The sequence below is a fragment of the Suillus fuscotomentosus genome, assembly GCF_016647785.1.
Source record: "Suillus fuscotomentosus strain FC203 chromosome Unknown F5891scaffold_12, whole genome shotgun sequence".
In the NCBI taxonomy this organism is placed as follows: domain Eukaryota; kingdom Fungi; phylum Basidiomycota; class Agaricomycetes; order Boletales; family Suillaceae; genus Suillus; species Suillus fuscotomentosus.
In genome coordinates, this window is record NW_024539524.1 from 650714 (window position 1) to 668755 (window position 18042).

General features: G+C 46.4%; 8 protein-coding genes across 8 annotated transcripts; 6 read left to right on the top strand and 2 right to left on the bottom strand.

Annotated features, from left to right (window-relative positions):
- Window positions 1-2: 2 nt before the first annotated feature.
- F5891DRAFT_81760 (uncharacterized protein) lies at window positions 3-796 on the bottom strand. The gene is made up of 4 exons (XM_041373228.1): window positions 475-796; window positions 372-417; window positions 278-318; window positions 3-216 (listed from the first exon to the last, which is right to left on the bottom strand). The coding sequence occupies exons 1-4, from the start codon at window positions 633-635 to the stop codon at window positions 87-89; spliced, it is 378 nt and encodes a 125-aa protein (XP_041229245.1). The 5' UTR covers window positions 636-796; the 3' UTR covers window positions 3-86.
- F5891DRAFT_1017780 (glycosyltransferase family 22 protein) lies at window positions 786-3045 on the top strand. The gene is made up of 9 exons (XM_041361012.1): window positions 786-887; window positions 942-1061; window positions 1120-1242; window positions 1295-1378; window positions 1431-1615; window positions 1670-2120; window positions 2175-2320; window positions 2369-2555; window positions 2609-3045. Exons 1-9 carry the CDS (start codon window positions 881-883, stop codon window positions 2887-2889), a joined length of 1584 nt encoding a protein of 527 aa, XP_041229246.1. The 5' UTR covers window positions 786-880; the 3' UTR covers window positions 2890-3045.
- A 147-nt stretch (window positions 3046-3192) lies between these two features.
- F5891DRAFT_1017791 (uncharacterized protein) lies at window positions 3193-3724 on the top strand. The gene is made up of 2 exons (XM_041361014.1): window positions 3193-3440; window positions 3499-3724. Exons 1-2 carry the CDS (start codon window positions 3325-3327, stop codon window positions 3647-3649), a joined length of 267 nt encoding a protein of 88 aa, XP_041229247.1. The 5' UTR covers window positions 3193-3324; the 3' UTR covers window positions 3650-3724.
- Window positions 3725-4534: 810 nt separating this feature from the next.
- On the top strand, window positions 4535-6748 carry F5891DRAFT_1017795 (uncharacterized protein). Its single transcript, XM_041361015.1, has 7 exons — window positions 4535-4948; window positions 4997-5200; window positions 5256-5414; window positions 5470-5664; window positions 5723-5895; window positions 5953-6498; window positions 6575-6748. Exons 1-6 carry the CDS (start codon window positions 4556-4558, stop codon window positions 6491-6493), a joined length of 1665 nt encoding a protein of 554 aa, XP_041229248.1. The 5' UTR covers window positions 4535-4555; the 3' UTR covers window positions 6494-6498; window positions 6575-6748.
- A 3-nt stretch (window positions 6749-6751) lies between these two features.
- F5891DRAFT_81884 (uncharacterized protein) lies at window positions 6752-7855 on the top strand. Its single transcript, XM_041373229.1, has 2 exons — window positions 6752-6856; window positions 6914-7855. Exon 2 carries the CDS (start codon window positions 6986-6988, stop codon window positions 7520-7522), a length of 537 nt encoding a protein of 178 aa, XP_041229249.1. The 5' UTR covers window positions 6752-6856; window positions 6914-6985; the 3' UTR covers window positions 7523-7855.
- A 1197-nt stretch (window positions 7856-9052) lies between these two features.
- On the top strand, window positions 9053-9985 carry F5891DRAFT_947212 (uncharacterized protein; the record flags this gene model as incomplete). Its single annotated transcript, XM_041374724.1, has 3 exons — window positions 9053-9280; window positions 9343-9527; window positions 9577-9985. 3 exons carry the CDS (start codon window positions 9053-9055, stop codon window positions 9983-9985), a joined length of 822 nt encoding a protein of 273 aa, XP_041229250.1.
- Window positions 9986-10080: 95 nt separating this feature from the next.
- Window positions 10081-11071, bottom strand: F5891DRAFT_82242 (uncharacterized protein). Its single transcript, XM_041373230.1, has 5 exons — window positions 11025-11071; window positions 10554-10954; window positions 10403-10504; window positions 10250-10344; window positions 10081-10199 (listed from the first exon to the last, which is right to left on the bottom strand). Exons 2-5 carry the CDS (start codon window positions 10765-10767, stop codon window positions 10176-10178), a joined length of 435 nt encoding a protein of 144 aa, XP_041229251.1. The 5' UTR covers window positions 10768-10954; window positions 11025-11071; the 3' UTR covers window positions 10081-10175.
- A 234-nt stretch (window positions 11072-11305) lies between these two features.
- Window positions 11306-15585, top strand: F5891DRAFT_1185300 (DNase I-like protein; the record flags this gene model as incomplete). The annotated part of the gene is made up of 25 exons (XM_041366539.1): window positions 11306-11503; window positions 11560-11818; window positions 11869-11991; window positions 12052-12117; window positions 12171-12345; window positions 12404-12561; window positions 12623-12840; window positions 12894-13010; window positions 13063-13332; window positions 13386-13393; window positions 13453-13540; window positions 13595-13662; window positions 13716-13769; window positions 13824-13959; window positions 14015-14143; window positions 14204-14221; window positions 14296-14344; window positions 14395-14426; window positions 14486-14648; window positions 14701-14864; window positions 14911-14964; window positions 15017-15193; window positions 15244-15276; window positions 15326-15422; window positions 15482-15585. 25 exons carry the CDS (start codon window positions 11306-11308, stop codon window positions 15583-15585), a joined length of 2958 nt encoding a protein of 985 aa, XP_041229252.1.
- Between the last annotated feature and the right edge of the window lie 2457 nt (window positions 15586-18042).

Consider the following 18042-nt stretch of genomic DNA (forward strand, 5'->3'; position numbering starts at 1 on the left):
GATGATAGGAAATAACCGATTATGAAGGGAGGTAAATTACAGATTGTGCGAAATAGATGCAATTGATAACGATTTAGCTGCGAGCGTCAGGAGGTGTCAGGTCGATTGTCCTGCGGGAGCGAAGGATCCGTGAAACTGTGGTTACACTTGGTACACACGAAAAACAGAATCATGCGGGTTTCCTTCCGTTTTGACTGATCCTGGTAGAAAACGGCGCTAGAGTGGAGTAGGAGATATGGTTAGCAAGGGTAAGCTGTATCGTATTGACATCGCGTACTCGTCTTGGCCACAATGCGGACATGTAATATTTGAGTGCGCCTGATATCAGAATTAGATAGGGTAATGTAAGATGACGCGGAGCGGTGACGAACCAATGTGGGATCCGATCCCAGGTCGGTAGTAATTCCCACCTGTTCTCTGTTTGATTTAAAGGTCAGTAAGATGGCACAAAATATTTCAGCTTCAAGCACTTACTTGGTGACTGTTAGTAAATCATTCCTGTAGACACACTTGTTCTCGCCGATCTCCTCTTCGCTACATATTCGACAAGCGTAAACCATGATGCGACGCCCAGTGTCAGCCTTTGGGTAAAGCAGATTATTGCACTCTGAGCAGAAGTGGAGTGATGCCTGCATGTGGCAAGGACGACCAGAATATAAGAACGGTTGTATAAATACGGCACAGACATATGGGGACGGATAGAAGCCTTTAGCAGTGAACTGCAGCACAAGAGATTAAAAGACAGACCATCGCAGGGGTGTTGAAGATATCAGCCTGAGTACAAGATGGATTTCAATCTCCGACAGCGTGTCGTGCCCACTCTGATCCATACAAAAGTACTCGACATTCAAGTCCAAGTGCAATACTTGGCTAACTGTTTATGATCTGTTAGGTGCTCGACAAGTCCTTCGCGAGCTTTGTTTATTGAAACGTGGTGTTAGCAACACGTACGTTCAGATGGATTTATGTGGGTCTATGGACGTTACGGATATGCTTTGCGCTTCTTGGAACTGGGTACATTCACCCAGATGAACACATGCAGAATGGAGAAGTGACCTCCGGTGAGTCTAAGCCTCGTGTTTCTCCTGCCACTCTAATCCCAGAATCTAAATATTTAAGGTGATCTCATGCCTTACCATACCATCCGTACTTGGGAATGGTCCGCTGTACTTCCCGTTCGTTCTATAGTACCGGCATTTGCGACAACTGGAATCCCTGTCTGGTTTGCTAAGGTCCTCAGCAGTGAGAAACTTTGTGCTGGAACTGTCATGTATGTCTTACACGGCCTGTTTAGAGGAACACTTAATACAGGGAGTGCATCCAATCCTACTCTTTCGACTAGAACGGTCCGCCTTCTTGCTCTTATCTGGGCTGATCGGTAAATCGTTGTAATGCATCTCTGCAGCTTATGAAACTCAAAGCATTATTAGATTACAGCTTGATGAGTTTGGTGCCGACGCCGAGTGCCCGACGCCTTGGTCTTCTGCTTCTGGCGTCGTCTCATGTCATGAACACGTTCCAGGTTCGACCCTTCTCGAATTCTATCGAGGCTGTCCTTATTTCTTTGAGTCTGTTGTTCTTGCGCAAGATACGTTCGGTTAAGATGCTGGATAAGGTCCGTTTGGCTATTCCCGACTTCTCGAGGATCTCGAATCTAATCTACCGGTAGAGTTATGATATCCACTTACTAGCCATAACCTTTGTGACTGGTATATTCACTCGCCCAACCTTCTTGATATTCGGGGCGCCCATCGCATTTCAGGTCGCACTTGGAACGTTTATACATGCCAGAACTGTGACCAGGTGGCTGCGGCTTGTCGTCCCGCCGTTATTCACTGCAGCAGGGACATGTACCGCATTTTTGGTGGCGGACACCCTATATTTTCGAGGTACCCTTGACGACATCGTGGTGACACCTTTTAATTTTCTCATGTATAATTTCGCGTCCCAAAATCTGGCAGAACATGGAGTTCATCCACGTTGGCTCCACATTTTCGTGAACCTTCCGATGTTGTTCGGCCCCTGGATCACTTGGCTAGCAGTGCGCGTGATTGTGGACAGCGCCACATTGTTTAATAAGAAAAATGACAAATCATTCGAAGTCGACGTTCTTCACCCGAGTAAGGGCTTTTATTGACAGTGCTCGCAACCACTCACATTTTGTCCACTCGCAGCAATCATACAAATGATCATTTTGTCATTGTCTGTCCTATCTGTGCAACCTCACCAAGAACCTCGCTTCTTGGTGCCTCTTTTGTTGCCAATTATTGTCTTGATAGCAAACACTGGACAATTGGCCCATGTTGGCAAAACATTCTGGGTATGTTAACACATTGAAGTCAACCAGAGGCTGCTAACAACTTTGTAGGTATCCTGCTCCATATTCAACTTCGTGCTCGCGGTTCTATTTGGAATTCTACATCAAGGAGGCGTAGTACCCTCCCTATTCCACCTCCATCCCTTGGTTGCTAATGCTTCCCTCGGCACGCGGACAAACATAATCTACTGGAAGACGTACATGCCGCCGCTCCACCTCCTTGGCGTTAACGAACGAGGTTATTCCCATTTGCTCGATGCAAGCAGGTTCAGCTGACGTAGTATCACTCAGATGTTGCAACTGGCTTAGTTTCTTTCGTTGATCTCGCCGGGGCGTCCCAAGATGACTTTGCTGCATCCCTCAGTGCTGATGATTACGACAAAATATTTCTTGTGACTCCCGTGGCCATGCGATACACGCTACCCCCTGCAATCACGGGCTGTATGGAACTAAACCAGACCATTTTTCCGCATCTCGATCTTGACCACATTTCGGAGAGCATAGATGCAGGCGTACTTGACGGCCTTCGTTTAGGGGTGTATACCTTGTCACGTAATTGTGTCTTTGTTTGAACCACTAATGGACTTTGGCGAATTGAGCGGTAATGCTGAGAACTAGTGTACCGTGGATAACTATTGAGTTATCCACCCACGTGGATATCCACCTAGTTATCCACGTGAGTAACTAGGTGGATAACTCGAAGCCAAAATCAATAGGGTGGATTATGTGAATAACTCAAGAAACAGTGTGCGTGCACGGGGTCACAATAAATAACATTAAATACACTTAAAAAGCTTAATTGTTGAACATTGCAAGTCTACAAGCTTACTCGTTTTGGCGTAACTTCATGCGACGTCAAGCAATGTTTTTTTGGTTGAACATCAACGCGAAAAAATGAATGGATTATTGTGATCTTTGAGATATTCATCCCCCCAGCCTTTGAGATCCACGATCCACTAAACTTACATGAAGCAACAACTCCAAGATCAATTAGTCGAGCTGCGACTATGTCTCGAAGCGCTGCCAACGCACATCCCCGTTCCACTAGCAGCAGAATCCAGGTACAAATTCTCCGACTTCAGCACGGATGCCGAATGGGCTGCAGACATTGGCGAGGCTGGTGCTGTCAATTGAGAATTAGAAGTTAGGTTTGGCAGTCGTGTTGACGGCCTGAAACTCACGGAGCGAGGACCCGAAATAGAGGCCGTCGTAGATGTTTTGGAAACATGGATTGAAAAATGTTCAGGTGACATCATCCTTGAGAAGTGGGTGCACGACATCCTCGAAGCTGCACAAGGTGCCATTCTCGTGGCAGGAAAAGATGTGAATTAGATTTACCCTTTGTGCAAGAGAGGGTCTTGACGGAGGCAGACTGGGACATGGAATAGATCTGCTATATAATATATTTCTTTAGTATTGATGAACGAGCGCAAATTTTGCGAAACACGCCATGAATTGAAAATTTTTGCAGCGCCCGGATCCGCCGGGCCGGTTTTGCCGCCGGTGGATATCCACCCTACTCACCGGTGGATAACTCACCCCCAATTTCTCCAGGGTGGATATCCACAGTGGATAACCCCCAAGAAGGTTATCCACGGCACACTACTGAGAACTGCCCGTTGGTCTCCACCTCTTATAACCATTCGGCACCATCTAAACATTATTTTCTTTGCGGTTTGTCAACCGGCGAGCCTGAACGCCGTGCGCCATAGTGTGATAGAATAATTTAACCACGTCGCAATCTGAGACTACAATATCAGAGTGCTGACTCGGCTACTACTGATAGATGTGGCGGTCTGAAAGTCTCTCGTTCGCAAATTGCAATATGCAGTAGCTGCATGCGCTACTATAGTTTCCACCCTTCGTGGTTCCCTAATATCAGACGTCGAAAAACTTGGACCGATCATCATAAAGAAGCCAGGAGACATGGGGGTAAGGGAGCGTGGCTAAATGATCTTTATTGCCAGAGTATGGTACAAATGCATCCACTACGACAGTCTACAGATGCGAGAAATGAAGCGACTATATTGGAAAAGGGCTCTGGAGGTCAATGTTTTTCTGATCATGTCTTGAAGTCGTAGCTCTTACTGCGTTTCAATGTGTTGCCATTGGGGCGCTGAGTGGCGCAGTGGCTCACGTATCCAGAATTGGTAACATATTCCTACGTTTTGAAATTAACAGAGCCGCGTGAAACTGACATATTTGGCATTACCAACCGACCAATATCAAGCAGTGTTCATGGCGTCTCTGCCACCCAGGCTCAGCCATTTTGCTCAAGCAGAACCAGCGTTTATACAAGCTAAATCATCGTTTCTCACTCCCGGCCATTCCACACAAGCTAAGCCATTAGCAAATTCTGCCCCTACTGCACCTGCACCTCGTCCACAACAACAGCAATTGGTGCAGAATAATCGCCGTAGAACGGAAGTGGCACCGGCACCTGTAGTAAGCAACGAAAAACAGCCTGCAAAGAGAAAACGTAGGAGGGCGGATTCAAATTCACCTGATGCACCCTATGTTAGACTTGTCTCTATTACGGATGATGACCCGAACGCGATGGACGTCGAAGATGTCGATGGGCTCAAGTCTCGCAATTTTCAAGCATTTGACAGGATCAAAGACCCGATGATCGTATGTTCCTACCTATTTTGAACCAGAGCGTCATTAACATTCTTTGAGTGCTGTATTTATTGCCACGACGTTGGACCTTACATATGGACATGTCAGGCTGAAGGTTGCGGGAACCCTGTGTGTGTCGGCTTGAGTGAATGCGATCACGGATGCGTGAATATATTCTCTGATCCAGAGACCGGTAACATGAGCGTGACTGAAAAGACATTCATGTGTCCTCGATGCCATCGGGATAAAGGTCTAGCAATGACTGTAAGTCAATCCGCTGCTTCATTGTCACACATCTATAAATCACTCATTACAACAGTACAATGTTCAAGGATACTCTGTTCGACAAGACTTTCTCTATCGCAACCGTTTCCCACTGCTCGCTATTTTCTTGTCATGGAGTGGTTTTGAAAGCCCGTTTGCTTCAAATCTAATCAGATTAACGCTGGAAGAACATTATCGTCGGGATAAAAGCAGGGTGCGTGTGTTCATTTTTACTGGATAACTCTTTCACTCTAATGATGATTGAAAAGTTACATATAATGACGCGAGCCCTGAGAGCCGGGAATAATTGTCCACAAGCTATGACCCCTTCCTTCGATTGGATGCGTGAGTTCAACTATGAGGGAAATCTGTTGATATTCGTCAACACGCATTCTGACACGAAGACGGGCAATCTCGTTGTATCTGGAAACGAGAGAAATCCAACGTCCATTCCAATTTATGAGGTGAGATTTCTGAAATCTCAAAATATTTATCTAAGGATATGGACGATTGCGAACATAGCTTCTTTCAAAGTACATTGGGGATCACAATTTGAGAGCTGCAACGCATGCAATCTCCGCAATCAACAAGAAAGCAGGTGTTGGTCCATGCATTCGGGGGCTTGTCATCTGCGCATGCGGATCCACGGGAAGACTTGATGACAGTGCACTGTTGTTAACACGATTCGTGAAAGAGTAAGTGACATTTTCATGATATCCTAAAATATGATTGTCTCATATACAACCAATCAGGGATATCCTCGATTTTGTGCTTACATTTTCGGGTGTACCGACAATGGATCCAGTGGTCGTTCCTGCGTTGAATCGCTTTATCGAGAACGTGTATGTATACGGCTTGCAGATGTGGGACGCGCTGGAGGAATCATTTGGTGAAGATAGACACGCCCTCAACCAATCACCCGTATTTCTGTCATTCGCCGAGATGAAGACCAATGGAGACAAAGTGCGACAACGTACCGTCCACACCAGGGTCCTAGCATACTCCAATCTCAGAGACGGGCGGCCTTGGGGCCTTGACATATACCGGTGTTTGAGTGCCGCGTGCAACGCACCTGCTTATAACATGGTTTTTCATCCACACGGAAAGCAGTACTACGGGAAGCAGTGGGTCCAAACGAAGATTAAATATGAATGTCTGGAATGCGGTGTCGTCCAGAAAGCCATTTCATGTCCACCTTGGATACATGCAGCGCGGTCTCAAAACTATGGACGTGTTTGGTACGAGTGGCCACTCAGCGCTGAGCACAAAAGAGACATCGGAATCATATGCTGACCATGGTACGATACATTTTATTTTTTATGTCATGCAATGTGTCGATGACTGTGTTTTGATATTGACTTTCTGCGTTTGAAGATGTCATGTTTCGTTTACTCATCTGCATACTTCTCACGCAAAGTCGATATCCCTCCCTGCTCGAGGTTCTTTTTACGATTTAGATCACTATAGTATGTATAATGTGCCATTTTGTCGCATACATTCTAATATATATAAGCACGGAATGTCTGATCCCATGGAACCAATTCGCGTCTACCCCACGTGTGCGCTCCAGCTGATCGCCACTCACATTCGAATTGTTCGATCTCCCGTGCCGCACTGATCTCTGTTCCTATTCACCTAGCATCATCCTGTCTTCGGGTACGATGTCACCGAGATATTCATGCGCTGTTTTCAACGGATACTGAGTATGAAAAGCGCACTTTCGAGCGCGCTGTTTCCAACAGACTCTGAGGATGAGAAGACCACTCATCTCCTCTATGAAAGTTCATGCGCATCTTCACTCTCAACATGCCCGTACACACGATTGGAGACCCAGAGTACACCGACTTCGTGGACATGTTAGGAGAGGACTGGTCCGGCAAACGCCAAGCTCTTCATCTCATCAATCAAATCGGGAGCATCACCGATGCCATCGACTTTCTTTTTCCCCCGCACGTTCTACTGGATCCAATGACATGCATTCAACGACATCATGCTCGAAGCGCTGCCTGGAGATTTCGGTGCCCTCAGACCGGTGAGATGCATTGCCTGTCTCGCATCACTTTCAAGCCTCCGCGGAGCACCTGGACAGTCAACCAAAAAAAGTTTCCTCTCAGACCGGCATACGCGACCACGTTCAACGGATGTCAAGGTCTGACGTTGCAGAAAGCAGTACTAGACCTGCGCACGGACTCCTTCGCGCACGGACAACTATACACGGCATTGTCGAGAGTGAGATGTCGTCGTGACATTCGCGCGCTATTTGCAGAGACTGAGGATGAAAAGACGACGGCGAACGTAGTGTATAAGCATCTGTTACTATGATTGAGGTTGAACTACGTCTGAAGGCGATCGGAGCGCTTGTGACGTATAAGACATAGACTGGGAAAAGGTCGGTCCACAGAAATTTGGCGCATTGGTTTTGGGAGAGCTGACTGGTAATATTCAAAAGTCCTCAGTTATGGTGTATTTAACTTATCCTATTCATATACACTTGATACACCAACTGCCGTTTTCCAGCGCCTCCTCGGAAAAAAAAATCTTGATCAGGCGAGGATCAGCCTGTGCGAAACTTAACATTTATCTGGTTATAACGCAGCATCCTATTTTAAAAGCTTCGGTGGGAGGAGCGATCAATGCGGATGGAGAGGTCTACTGCCAGACCGGGCGGGCCAGACCTGCAAAAGAGATGGAAGGAACGACTTGAGTGCTTCGGCGAGTTGTCTAGGAAGCAAAATATTGATGCGGGACCAGATGCCTGTTATTGAGCTGGCAACAACTCCCTATTGGCGACACATCCGGGTGAAGAGTAGGGGTGTGTCGGAAACATTGGCTAAAATGGTGGTTCGTGTCACTGAAAATATACTGGGACATTCTTGAAAACGATGACGATGAACAAGGTACTTCTGTAGAAGCTATCGGAAGCCTCTGATTACTAGGGTTGGGTTCAGGGTGGTTCAACTTGCCATGTGAAGAAGGTATCGTTCTGTTCTATGCACGTGCGGGAGCTTTCATGTCGCCGAATAGACTAGTAACCAAACTGGACGTCTTCGATGTGAAGAAGGGCTTGAACATAGTCGCCGCTTGAAGGCTTTCAGAGTGATTCGGAGTTTCAAATAACACGTGACTATGTATGTGCTAAATTTGCAAATCCGCGCGCCGCGACCGCGACTCCGGCGGCCAATCTTTGGTTGAGACTTGCCTACTCCGAGTTGTGATTTTCCTGAAATTCATGGAATGATATATGACATAGCTTCGGTAAGACGTCGACACGGGTGCCATCTTGTTTCAAGTTACACGCGAACTAATGGTCTGGAGTAGCCTACAATTAGGATTTTATCTGGCGACACCTTGTCTTTCAATCGTATCCTTCTCCCAGTCGAAGCCTTTATGTCTATGGTCAAACGTCAGGACTATCAGAGGTTAACGCTGAGTTGATTGTTATGTCCACTCCGGAGCTGTGACACGTGTGGTATGCACATTGTGATCGAATATCTGAATCTTCTGTGCTACTTTCAAGTTTTCTTCTGAGAACTTGAATGCCGTGACATCTTCCAACGATGTATTGGTCACCGGCCACTCGGTTCTATGTGCGCATGCCCCACTGGGCCACTGAGGCTGCATGCTACATGTTCAATGAAAAGCACGCGGATCAAGCATGCTGTGGTGCGCAGTCTACCACAGCTCGAAGATATAAGTAAGACGCTCGACTACTCTTACTTTAAGTCAACCAGCCCGACCACACAAAACATCAACATGAGCTGGAGAAGTCTCGACAGTACCCCAGAACTCTCTCACCCAGTATTGGCAGTCCCGTATCGTGTTCCGTCATCGGAAGGCTTTGCCTCTCGTGCGATGAGCCCTCTCTCAGCCTCGGCCTCTCAACTATCGTTTAGTTCACCTGTTTCCCGGTCTTCCCGGTCGCCATCGGGGAACATAAGACTTCCTGGACTCCTCGGCCAGTCATCCGTTGTCGCAAGCCCGGTCGAGTCCGTAAGAAGCATTGCCTCATTCTTTACGAAGCTGCGGTCTCCGCCGAGACATTCCGAGTTTTATTTGCAGGATGAATTATCTGTCTTCCTGGTAGGTAGTCCAAATCTCTACATTTCTGAATTTTCACATTAAAGAACATTGTGATTTAATAGGTAGACGGGGTGTTATTCCGTGTACATCGCTTTTTTTTGCAGCGCGAGTCGGATGTGTTTCGCACTATGTTTGTGTGTCCTCCAACCCAGGACGGTCCTGAAGGACTCACTGACGACAAGCCCATCGTCCTGCCTGAAGTGACAGTCGCTGAGTTTGAGGCTTTGCTCAAGTTCCTATACGATGGGTATGCCTCTCACACATCACCGTACCTCGTATCACTAACTACCTCTCAGGGGTATCTCACCATCTCCTTTCTCAACAGCAGACGAATGGATCAGACTGCTGTCGATTGCAACCCGCTATGCAATGGAGCGTATCCGTGCGAGAGCGTTGCATGAACTAGAGTGCCTCCCACCGCTTGATCCCATCCAGAAGATTGCCCTGGCGCGGAAGCACGACGTACGGGAGTGGCTGTTGCCCTCTTACGTAGCGCTTTGTTTAAGGCGAGAGCCTTTGAATGTGCTCGAGGCAGTAGAACTTGGGCTGGAGACCATGGTACTCATAGCGATTGGTAGGGAAACTGTAAGGGACCCTGGTACTCTGAGAGATTTCGAAGACTTAAGGCAGCCACTGGGATATGAAGAATTTATGACAGCAATCGTTGCCAACATATTTGGAGATGGGGAGTTCTCGGGTGCTTGAAATACGTAACGTGAAGTGCGCAGTATGGCAAAGATCCGAGGGGAGTGTGTTTGACATAATACAATTTAACAGTGACAGTACAATTTGTACAATTACAGGAACAAGCGTGTTATGTATGTTTTTTTGCGGTAATTTTGACGTAAATCGTCAACACGAAGTAAAATGTTGAGCAGACAGTTTCGCATCCGCTTCATGCTGACCTTATGCTGGCCGTCTGACACAAAAATGTTGGGTCCTCTGTCTGGCGTCAAAAAAACGACGTACCTCTGCACTGCCAGTAATGGAGACCGGAGGCGACCTGGTGGGTGGAGATGTAGACGCAGCGGAAGAAGTGCGTGCAATCATAGACAAATCGAGGTCTAATAGACAAGATAACAATTAGCTGTTGCATGTGTCACATTCCGTACAGTGACCGACCTTGTGCCTTGAGTGCGTTCTTCCTAATCTGCCTAGCACTCTCCCTTTCTTCCTCCGTGAAGGAGTTGATCCGTTTCTCGGGTTTGGGCTTCTCGTGAACGGCTAGAGCACCGTGATGAGCGTGGAGCATGACAGTGCAGTCATTACGTACAATTATTGCGTTGCTGGCCTGTGGTATTTTCCTCGAATTCTTCCTCCTCCTCGTCTGCAAGTGCGGCGGCCTCGAGGTAGCGTTCATCGTTGATACTACCCCAATTGTGTTGGCCACTGCCATTCTTTCGAACGGACTTGTCGAGGCCGGACTTGGACTCAGAGCGATCCCGTAATAAAGCACGAGGGAAGCCAGCGCGTTCTGTGCGAGTCATGATGAGCCTTTGTAGTGATGAGGTCTGTTGGGGATCAAAGTGGTCGTGTGTTGGGAAAATAAAATTGGATGTAAGAAATCGGAAGACGTAGTAGTCTGCTTTTATAACCTGCAGTGCTTTGCCTCACGCCACCTGTGACTATAACTTACAAAGGTAAAGATTCGAGACAAATCTACGATCGACGAGGCTCGTGACCGGAACAACGACTTTTTGTTAGTTTTTGTTCCATCTAGGGCACGTCAATCAAATGGTTGTACCTTTCTTGTTTCACTACGGTGCTGCGGCCGTTCGTACTAACCCAATTGTTTCTGACAGACTTCAATGTCGTCTGACGCTCACTGAGGCTCTGGACAGGCTGCCCATCCCCAGTTCCAAAGAAAGAACTTTGCGGGGAAACGTGAGAATATCATTAAGACGCACGTGGTCACATCAGTCACATGGCTCCACGGTAGCAGAGCTACACCTTTGTACTTACAATAACCCTTTGACAACAGGTGAAGATTTCTTTAGGAAGTGAAGTCATCTAGACCACCCACCTATGAATGGGATAATGGAAGCCACAGTTCAATCCCTTCTGCGATCATCTGAGAATCTCAAGGCGGCACTCGAAGTCGAGGTCACACAACTTCAAGAACGCGGTGACCTTTCAAGTTCTTCTACAGATGACCGATCCAGACGCATTCTGGCCGTTGTATCGCACAGAAGGGAATACGTGGGAGATGAAGAAGGCAGGTGTGTAACTTGCTTCCTGTGTCAATGGTTCTCGCGCAGGATCTGTTGTTTTTATGCTAGAAGTGGGATACGTCAGGGTCCCTTTCCTGCCGTACAGATGCTTCTACTAAGCTCCGCTCGTTCAACTTTGTGCTGACTCTGAGAAGCGTTCTTATTTTCAAGCGCACACCGGGTCGCTCTATCGAGGACTTGAGTGTGGAAGTTGCGTATCCGATTTCTGGAAGTTTTTCGTTCTCTGTTGCACAAGCAAGGAGAAAAACTTTAGACCTTCGCGCATCTGGGGGAGAGACTGCCGCTACGCTAGGTCAGTCGAGATCAGGTGTGTAAATGCGGCTAATACAATAAGTCGCATTCTCATCGCATCGACAGAACTTACTTTGACTATAAAGTATGAACTGGCTACTGAAACACGAAGCCATACTTTAATCACACGAGATACGAGGAAATTGCAGTCCTTCACTGCAGAATGCAGACGTTTGAAGGACATGTTCAGTCAGCTGTCCTTCTTTTACGTCCCCTATATTGACTTACCAGTGTATCTACTAATTGTAGCTAGACATGAATTCGATGCTGATTTCTCTTGGCTATCACTTTACACGCAAGAGAGCTCTTTGAAATGTACGATACCTCCGATCACGTAAATGTAAATACACGAGCTGACTTGATACTAGCCTTTTCATCTCCTATAGATTTGCGCATGGTCAATGCACCGTTGCATACGCGACTTTCGCCGGCAAGTGCGGGTCTTCCAGGAGACGATGCGGATGATATCAGCATTGTTCGCGAAAATTGGATCTATAACAAAGCTATTGAAGAAGCTTTCACTGGGTCATCGGCGCGCCTGCTGTATGCTCGCTAATACTGTTCTTGAATTATTTTAACGGGCAACTTCGCTCATGAACAGCATCCGCACGGGGACATTCAATGTCAATGGAAAAATGCCGTCGCAGGACCTATCGCCCTGGCTCAGACAAACAAAGCGGAATTCAGAGATATCGGGATGGATCTCACCTTTGAAATCCATATCACCACTCGACATACTTCCAAACCCAGTTGATGAACGTCAGTGACGTTTTGTCACCATGTCAATTTGTCATTGATTGCACCTCACTCCTTGATTTAGATATGACCACCAGCCTAGGAGCTTCTTCTGCCACACTAGCTCATGCAAGTTTGAACAACGACGCAAAGGTCTCTGATCCAGATCTCCTTGTGCTAGGCTTCCAAGAACTAGACCTTTCAACCGAAGCCCTTTTGTATGCTACCAGTACCGTCAGGGAAGATGCGTGGGTGGAAGCCATCTTGGCTGGGTTGGGTGAGAGAGGCATTCTCTACGAGAAGGTATCGTGTTTTATTTATGTATCTACTGCAATACGATATATAATGTCCGTCAGCTCGCTTCCAAACAGCTGGTTGGCATGCTGATCGTTGCAATTGCGAAGAAGTCGCGTCTGTCATGCTTTAGTGACATCAGATTTAGCACCGCTGGTGCAGGAATCATGGGCATTATGGTATAGGCATAAACATGATTTCTGTGGCATTTAATCAACATTTATCCTGCAGGGCAATAAAGGTGCAACAGCAATACGGATGTCATACACACCTTTAGCCCAAGAGATCTCCGCAAGTCCCACAGTACTCACTTTTGTTAACGCACATCTCGCAGCATTCGATGAAATGATAGAGAGGCGAAACTTTGACTTCCACGATCTTTCCAGGCGCCTAGTCTTTGATCAGACTGACGAGCTTGATTCTAATTCTTATGCGAACACCGCATCGGAAACTTCGAGAAGGCCTGTTGGGTTGTTTGAAAGTGACGTATTATTCTGGATGGTGCGTTGTAACTTGCCCTCTCCATTACCTCACTTACACTTTTGGAACTTTAGGGAGGTTGGTTGATTATTACCTCACGAGATGAATGATTAATTTGGCCGTCACAGATTTGAATTACAGGATAGATCTTGCGGACGGGGACGTCAGAGAACTACTAACATCTTTTCCAGGCCCGGGTAACGTCCCACTTTTGCTTAAGTATGATCAGGTTAGATGATGACTGACATAATTGATCACCGTGCTGATTGTATCGAGCACTCAGTTGAAGATGGCTATCGCAAGCGGGAAAGCATTTGCCGAGTTCTCGGAGCATGCAATTACACATATGCCGTGCGTAGTTTCCTGCCGAATAATTACATAAATTCAATCGCTGGGCGTGGTAGTTCGTACAGATACGCGTCAAATACATCAGAAGATTCTCTGGGATATGATCGAAAGTGAGTGGTTTTCGCAATTGGCTTACTATTAGAGCAGTTGACTTATCCTGTTAGGCGCAAACCCGCATGGACGGACCGCATATTACATATGTCAGCTCCAAGTGTTCCAGTCGCCCAACGTTCATACTGCAGCCATCCTCAAATAACATTGAGTGATCATCGTCCAGTATCCGCTGATTTTGATTTAAACGTGTGTTTTCTGTCCACAATGCCATGACGATCCATTCATGCTCGATGTTTATCAGGTATCAATCGTTGACAAGCAGAGACGTGAGATCGCCGCCTCGAAGCTGTATCGGGAGTTATGGGGCGTGGAACATTCTTCCGAAATACCGAAAATCAAGCTGCAGCCAATGAAATTGGACTTTGGAAAAGTCTAGTAGGCTCTTGCACCTCCTAGTTGGTGATGACTGAAGTTTGGCTCAAAGTTACAGGCGTCTAATCCGACAAACGTTATCCATTCAGAATAATGGACAGGCAAGTTGACTCAGTAATTTGCACAACCTTCGATGATTATGATTTCCAGATCCCCTGTGTTTATCGATTTGTCACTGCAGATGTTGAACAGCCAATCTGTAAGCAACACCTGAGCTCTCGTGTCACCAATTAATATGTCGTATTAAAGGTCCAGAATGGCTTAAGATTGATCCTGTGGTGGTGCGAGGCATCCTCGTACTGTCAAGCTCAGGCTAACCCGCAAACTTCTTTCTTTGCAGGGCCTATTTCGTCCGGGTGAATCGTCGACTATCACCGTCACAGTGTTCGTCGATAACTCGTCTGCGTCACGGCTGAATCTTTTACCGCCCCGCTTGGATTTTACCCTCATACTGCATACTGCTCTAGGGAAAGATCACTTCATCTCGGTCACCGGCGAATACCGTACGCCCATTCCTGTTCAGCATGATATACTCACTGAATATGACAAGCACAGAATATACTTGCTTCGCAAACAAGCTTGCCAGACTTACACGACTTCCCTGTCCCGTGCGATCTATGAAGTCTCCGAACGATCAGATGCCTGCCCAGCAGTTAGTAAACGCTCCGAGGGAGATCATGAGATTGATCAATTGGTTGATGACCTATGTCACCGATCCAGTTCGTGCCATAAAGGTTCTGACTGCATGTCCTAATGGCGCTCTAGAGTGATTTATTCAATGGTCTTATTGAAGAGAGCATATGCATAAACTTCAGAGAGGTATTTACGAGTCATCTTCGACATTCATGCATGTGTTAATAACTGTTCATAGTGTCTTGATACAGGAGATCAATTCCCATCCCCCCAGTCTGGAGAAGAACACGGTCCGCTGACGACTGCCATTGTATCTACGTTGGTACAGTTATTGGACTCGTTGGTAGATCCTGTGGTGCCCCCGTACCTCCATGCGCGGTGTCTGCAAATGACAAGTAGAGACGAGGCATTCGAGGTACGTTCACAAAACTCCAGTATCTTGGATAGTCTTTATGCGAGTCCCAGCTACTGGATGAATTTCCTCCTGAATCAGTCAATGTAAGGTTCCACACATGGTGCACACACACCTCTTGTTAACTCTTCCTAGGTATGGATCTCGCTTACTGCATTCCTCCATTATATGTCCCTGCAAAAACTGTCGTCACAATCATCGACGAATCAAGCGGAAATGGCAGAAAGGCTGGGTGCGTCTATCATGCATTATACAGAGTTCATTAGAATATCTGCTGAACGAGGTCTGTAGCGACTGTATTTGCATCAGTATTACTGCGGGACGACTCAACAGGGCTTTACATCCCCGTGTCTCCAATCGGAAAACGGAAGTTTTTGCTTCATTTTGTTGGCTGATTTACACGCGACATCCCAGAGGTCCTGTGGATATATCTCAAGCGCTTTGGATTTGTAGTGACCATGAATTCGATACAAGTATAGGGAAGACAATGCATGCAACGAGCAACAACTAAATTTATAAGATATCGGACGGAGAACAAGTTCGAAATCAGTTGGAAGCAGAAACAAAAGCGGCTGCTTCCATGTTGTCCGGCGTGGACAATCCCTAGGCGTATGCCGGGATTGGAGGAAGGAGAGGGGAGGGGAAACATAGTCTTCGTTGCGTATCAGGATATCACCATTGCCGGTAGCACCCGCTGCAGTGTTTCGTTATACATGGATGCATGAGAATTGGGGTACGACGAGAAAGACGAGACACCCATATCTGTTTACCCGGCTCGAGAGTACCTGAACGACAGTCAATGATGTATGATTTGCCTGAAAGGGCTACCAAGTTGATGTGAGCTGAATTTGAGGGTTGCGAAAGTATTGATGACAGAGGATTGGGTGGTGGTGGTGCCTGGACCAAGACTAAAAAAGCGTAAGTTGAATATGAAAGTCCCCACTCGAGTTTTATAAGCGAACGAGGTAGGGGAAATGTAGTCGGGAACTGCAACGGAACCGTCAAGTCAACTGGGTAGCAAATAGGTAGAAAAAACACATTTAGTGGACGAGGCTCATTGGTGCGAACTGCGTCCGTACCAGAGAGGAGGGAAGGAGCTTGCGTAGGAAGTGAAGAAAAACATGTACGTCACTTGTAGACAAAGGTCTAGGTGGGCGAGAGGTGGGAGACATGACAGGTATTAAGAGTACTAGACCATAGATGGTACCGGTGTGCCTTTTGAAAGGAGCTCCGACAGTTTCGAGTGACTCATGGACGTGGCGCGGTCATCCATTATTCATGAAACTGAATGCAGTTACGATGGATCTGTCTTTTGTATCCAGGAAACCAGCGCAGATGTCCCCCTAGCCAGGTCCCAAGAGCAGAATGACATTCACTTGAACATCCCACACCTGAAGGCACTGTGTCATCACCGCGGCCAGGAATCGAAGTGCTAGTATATGCTGCTGAATCTGCACAAATATTATTTGTGCCCCCCCCGAAATTGAATTTGTGTGACACCCCGAAAAAGGAAATTGTGTCGCCCCGAAAACTGCAACATGTGTCGCCCCGAAATTATATCATGCCGCCCCGAAAACAAAAGTGTGATGCCCAAAAAAAAAGTATGAAAATTTCAGAATAGTATTTTATTGAAAGCAAACTTGAGTGACAATTGTAGACTAGTATGTATACTACTGGAAGACTACCTGAATATGATCCATAATTTCACTCTTCTGCCTCCAAGATAGACCTCATCCAAACACAACGACATCACATGACGTGACATTGTTGTGACCTTTTGTGATGTTTTGTGACACCACCATCTGAATCAACTTTCAAGCTGCACTGACTCACCTATGAATATTATCCAAACTAATACTACATATCTGTTCTATCTGTTTGTGAACCTAAGCCTGCCTCCGCCAAATCTCTCATTATTGTTGTAGGTAACACCTGATGGCTGTGGTATTTCTTTGATGCCCATGGTGCCTGCTTGCCACATCAGGGAACCGACGTGAAAAAGATAAAGGTTGACAAAGAATTATCTAAAGTAAAATGCATATAAAATCTGTCAGAATTTTACTCCAAATGAGAAAGCTTTAAATACCTGGACTTAGTTGGATAGAACTCACCAAATGCACATTGGTGATAATCTCACTGCAACCACCTGCCAGCTTATCATCACAATGGGACAGGTTGCAAAAGCCGCCAGCCCTGACAAGGGAATATTTAGTTGTTAGAAGTCACCACCAGTTATCTAGCTGTGTATTAGTTGCAATTTGCTACAACTATTCCTGCCCAATGTAACCTTTGACCATTTTTTCTTCCTTCACAATCTCCAGATGAATGTTTAAGTCTGATCAAACTTTATATGGCCGGACTGTGTCGGATCAAAGCTGCAAAAGCCACCAGCCCTGACAAGGGAATATTTAGTTGTTAGAAGTCACCACCAGTTATCTAGCTGTGTATTAGTTGCAATTTGCTACAATTATTCCTGCCCAATGTAACCTTTGACCATTTTTTCTTCCTTCACAATCTCCAGATGAATGTTTAAGTCTGATCAAACTTTATATGGCTGGACTGTGTCGGATCAAAGCTGCAAAAGCCACCAGCCCTGACAAGGGAATATTTAGTTGTTAGAAGTCACCACCAGTTATCTAGCTGTGTATTAGTTGTAATTTGCTACAATTATTCCTGCCCAATGTAACCTTTGACTACTTTTTCTTCCTTCACAATCTCCAGATGAATGTCTAAGTCTGATCAAGCTTTATATGGCCGGACTGTGTTGGATCAAAGCTGCCAATGCCCCAAAGATGTTATGTGATTATAGTGTAGTGCCTTGATATCTCAATATGATGCCAACTTGCAATGCC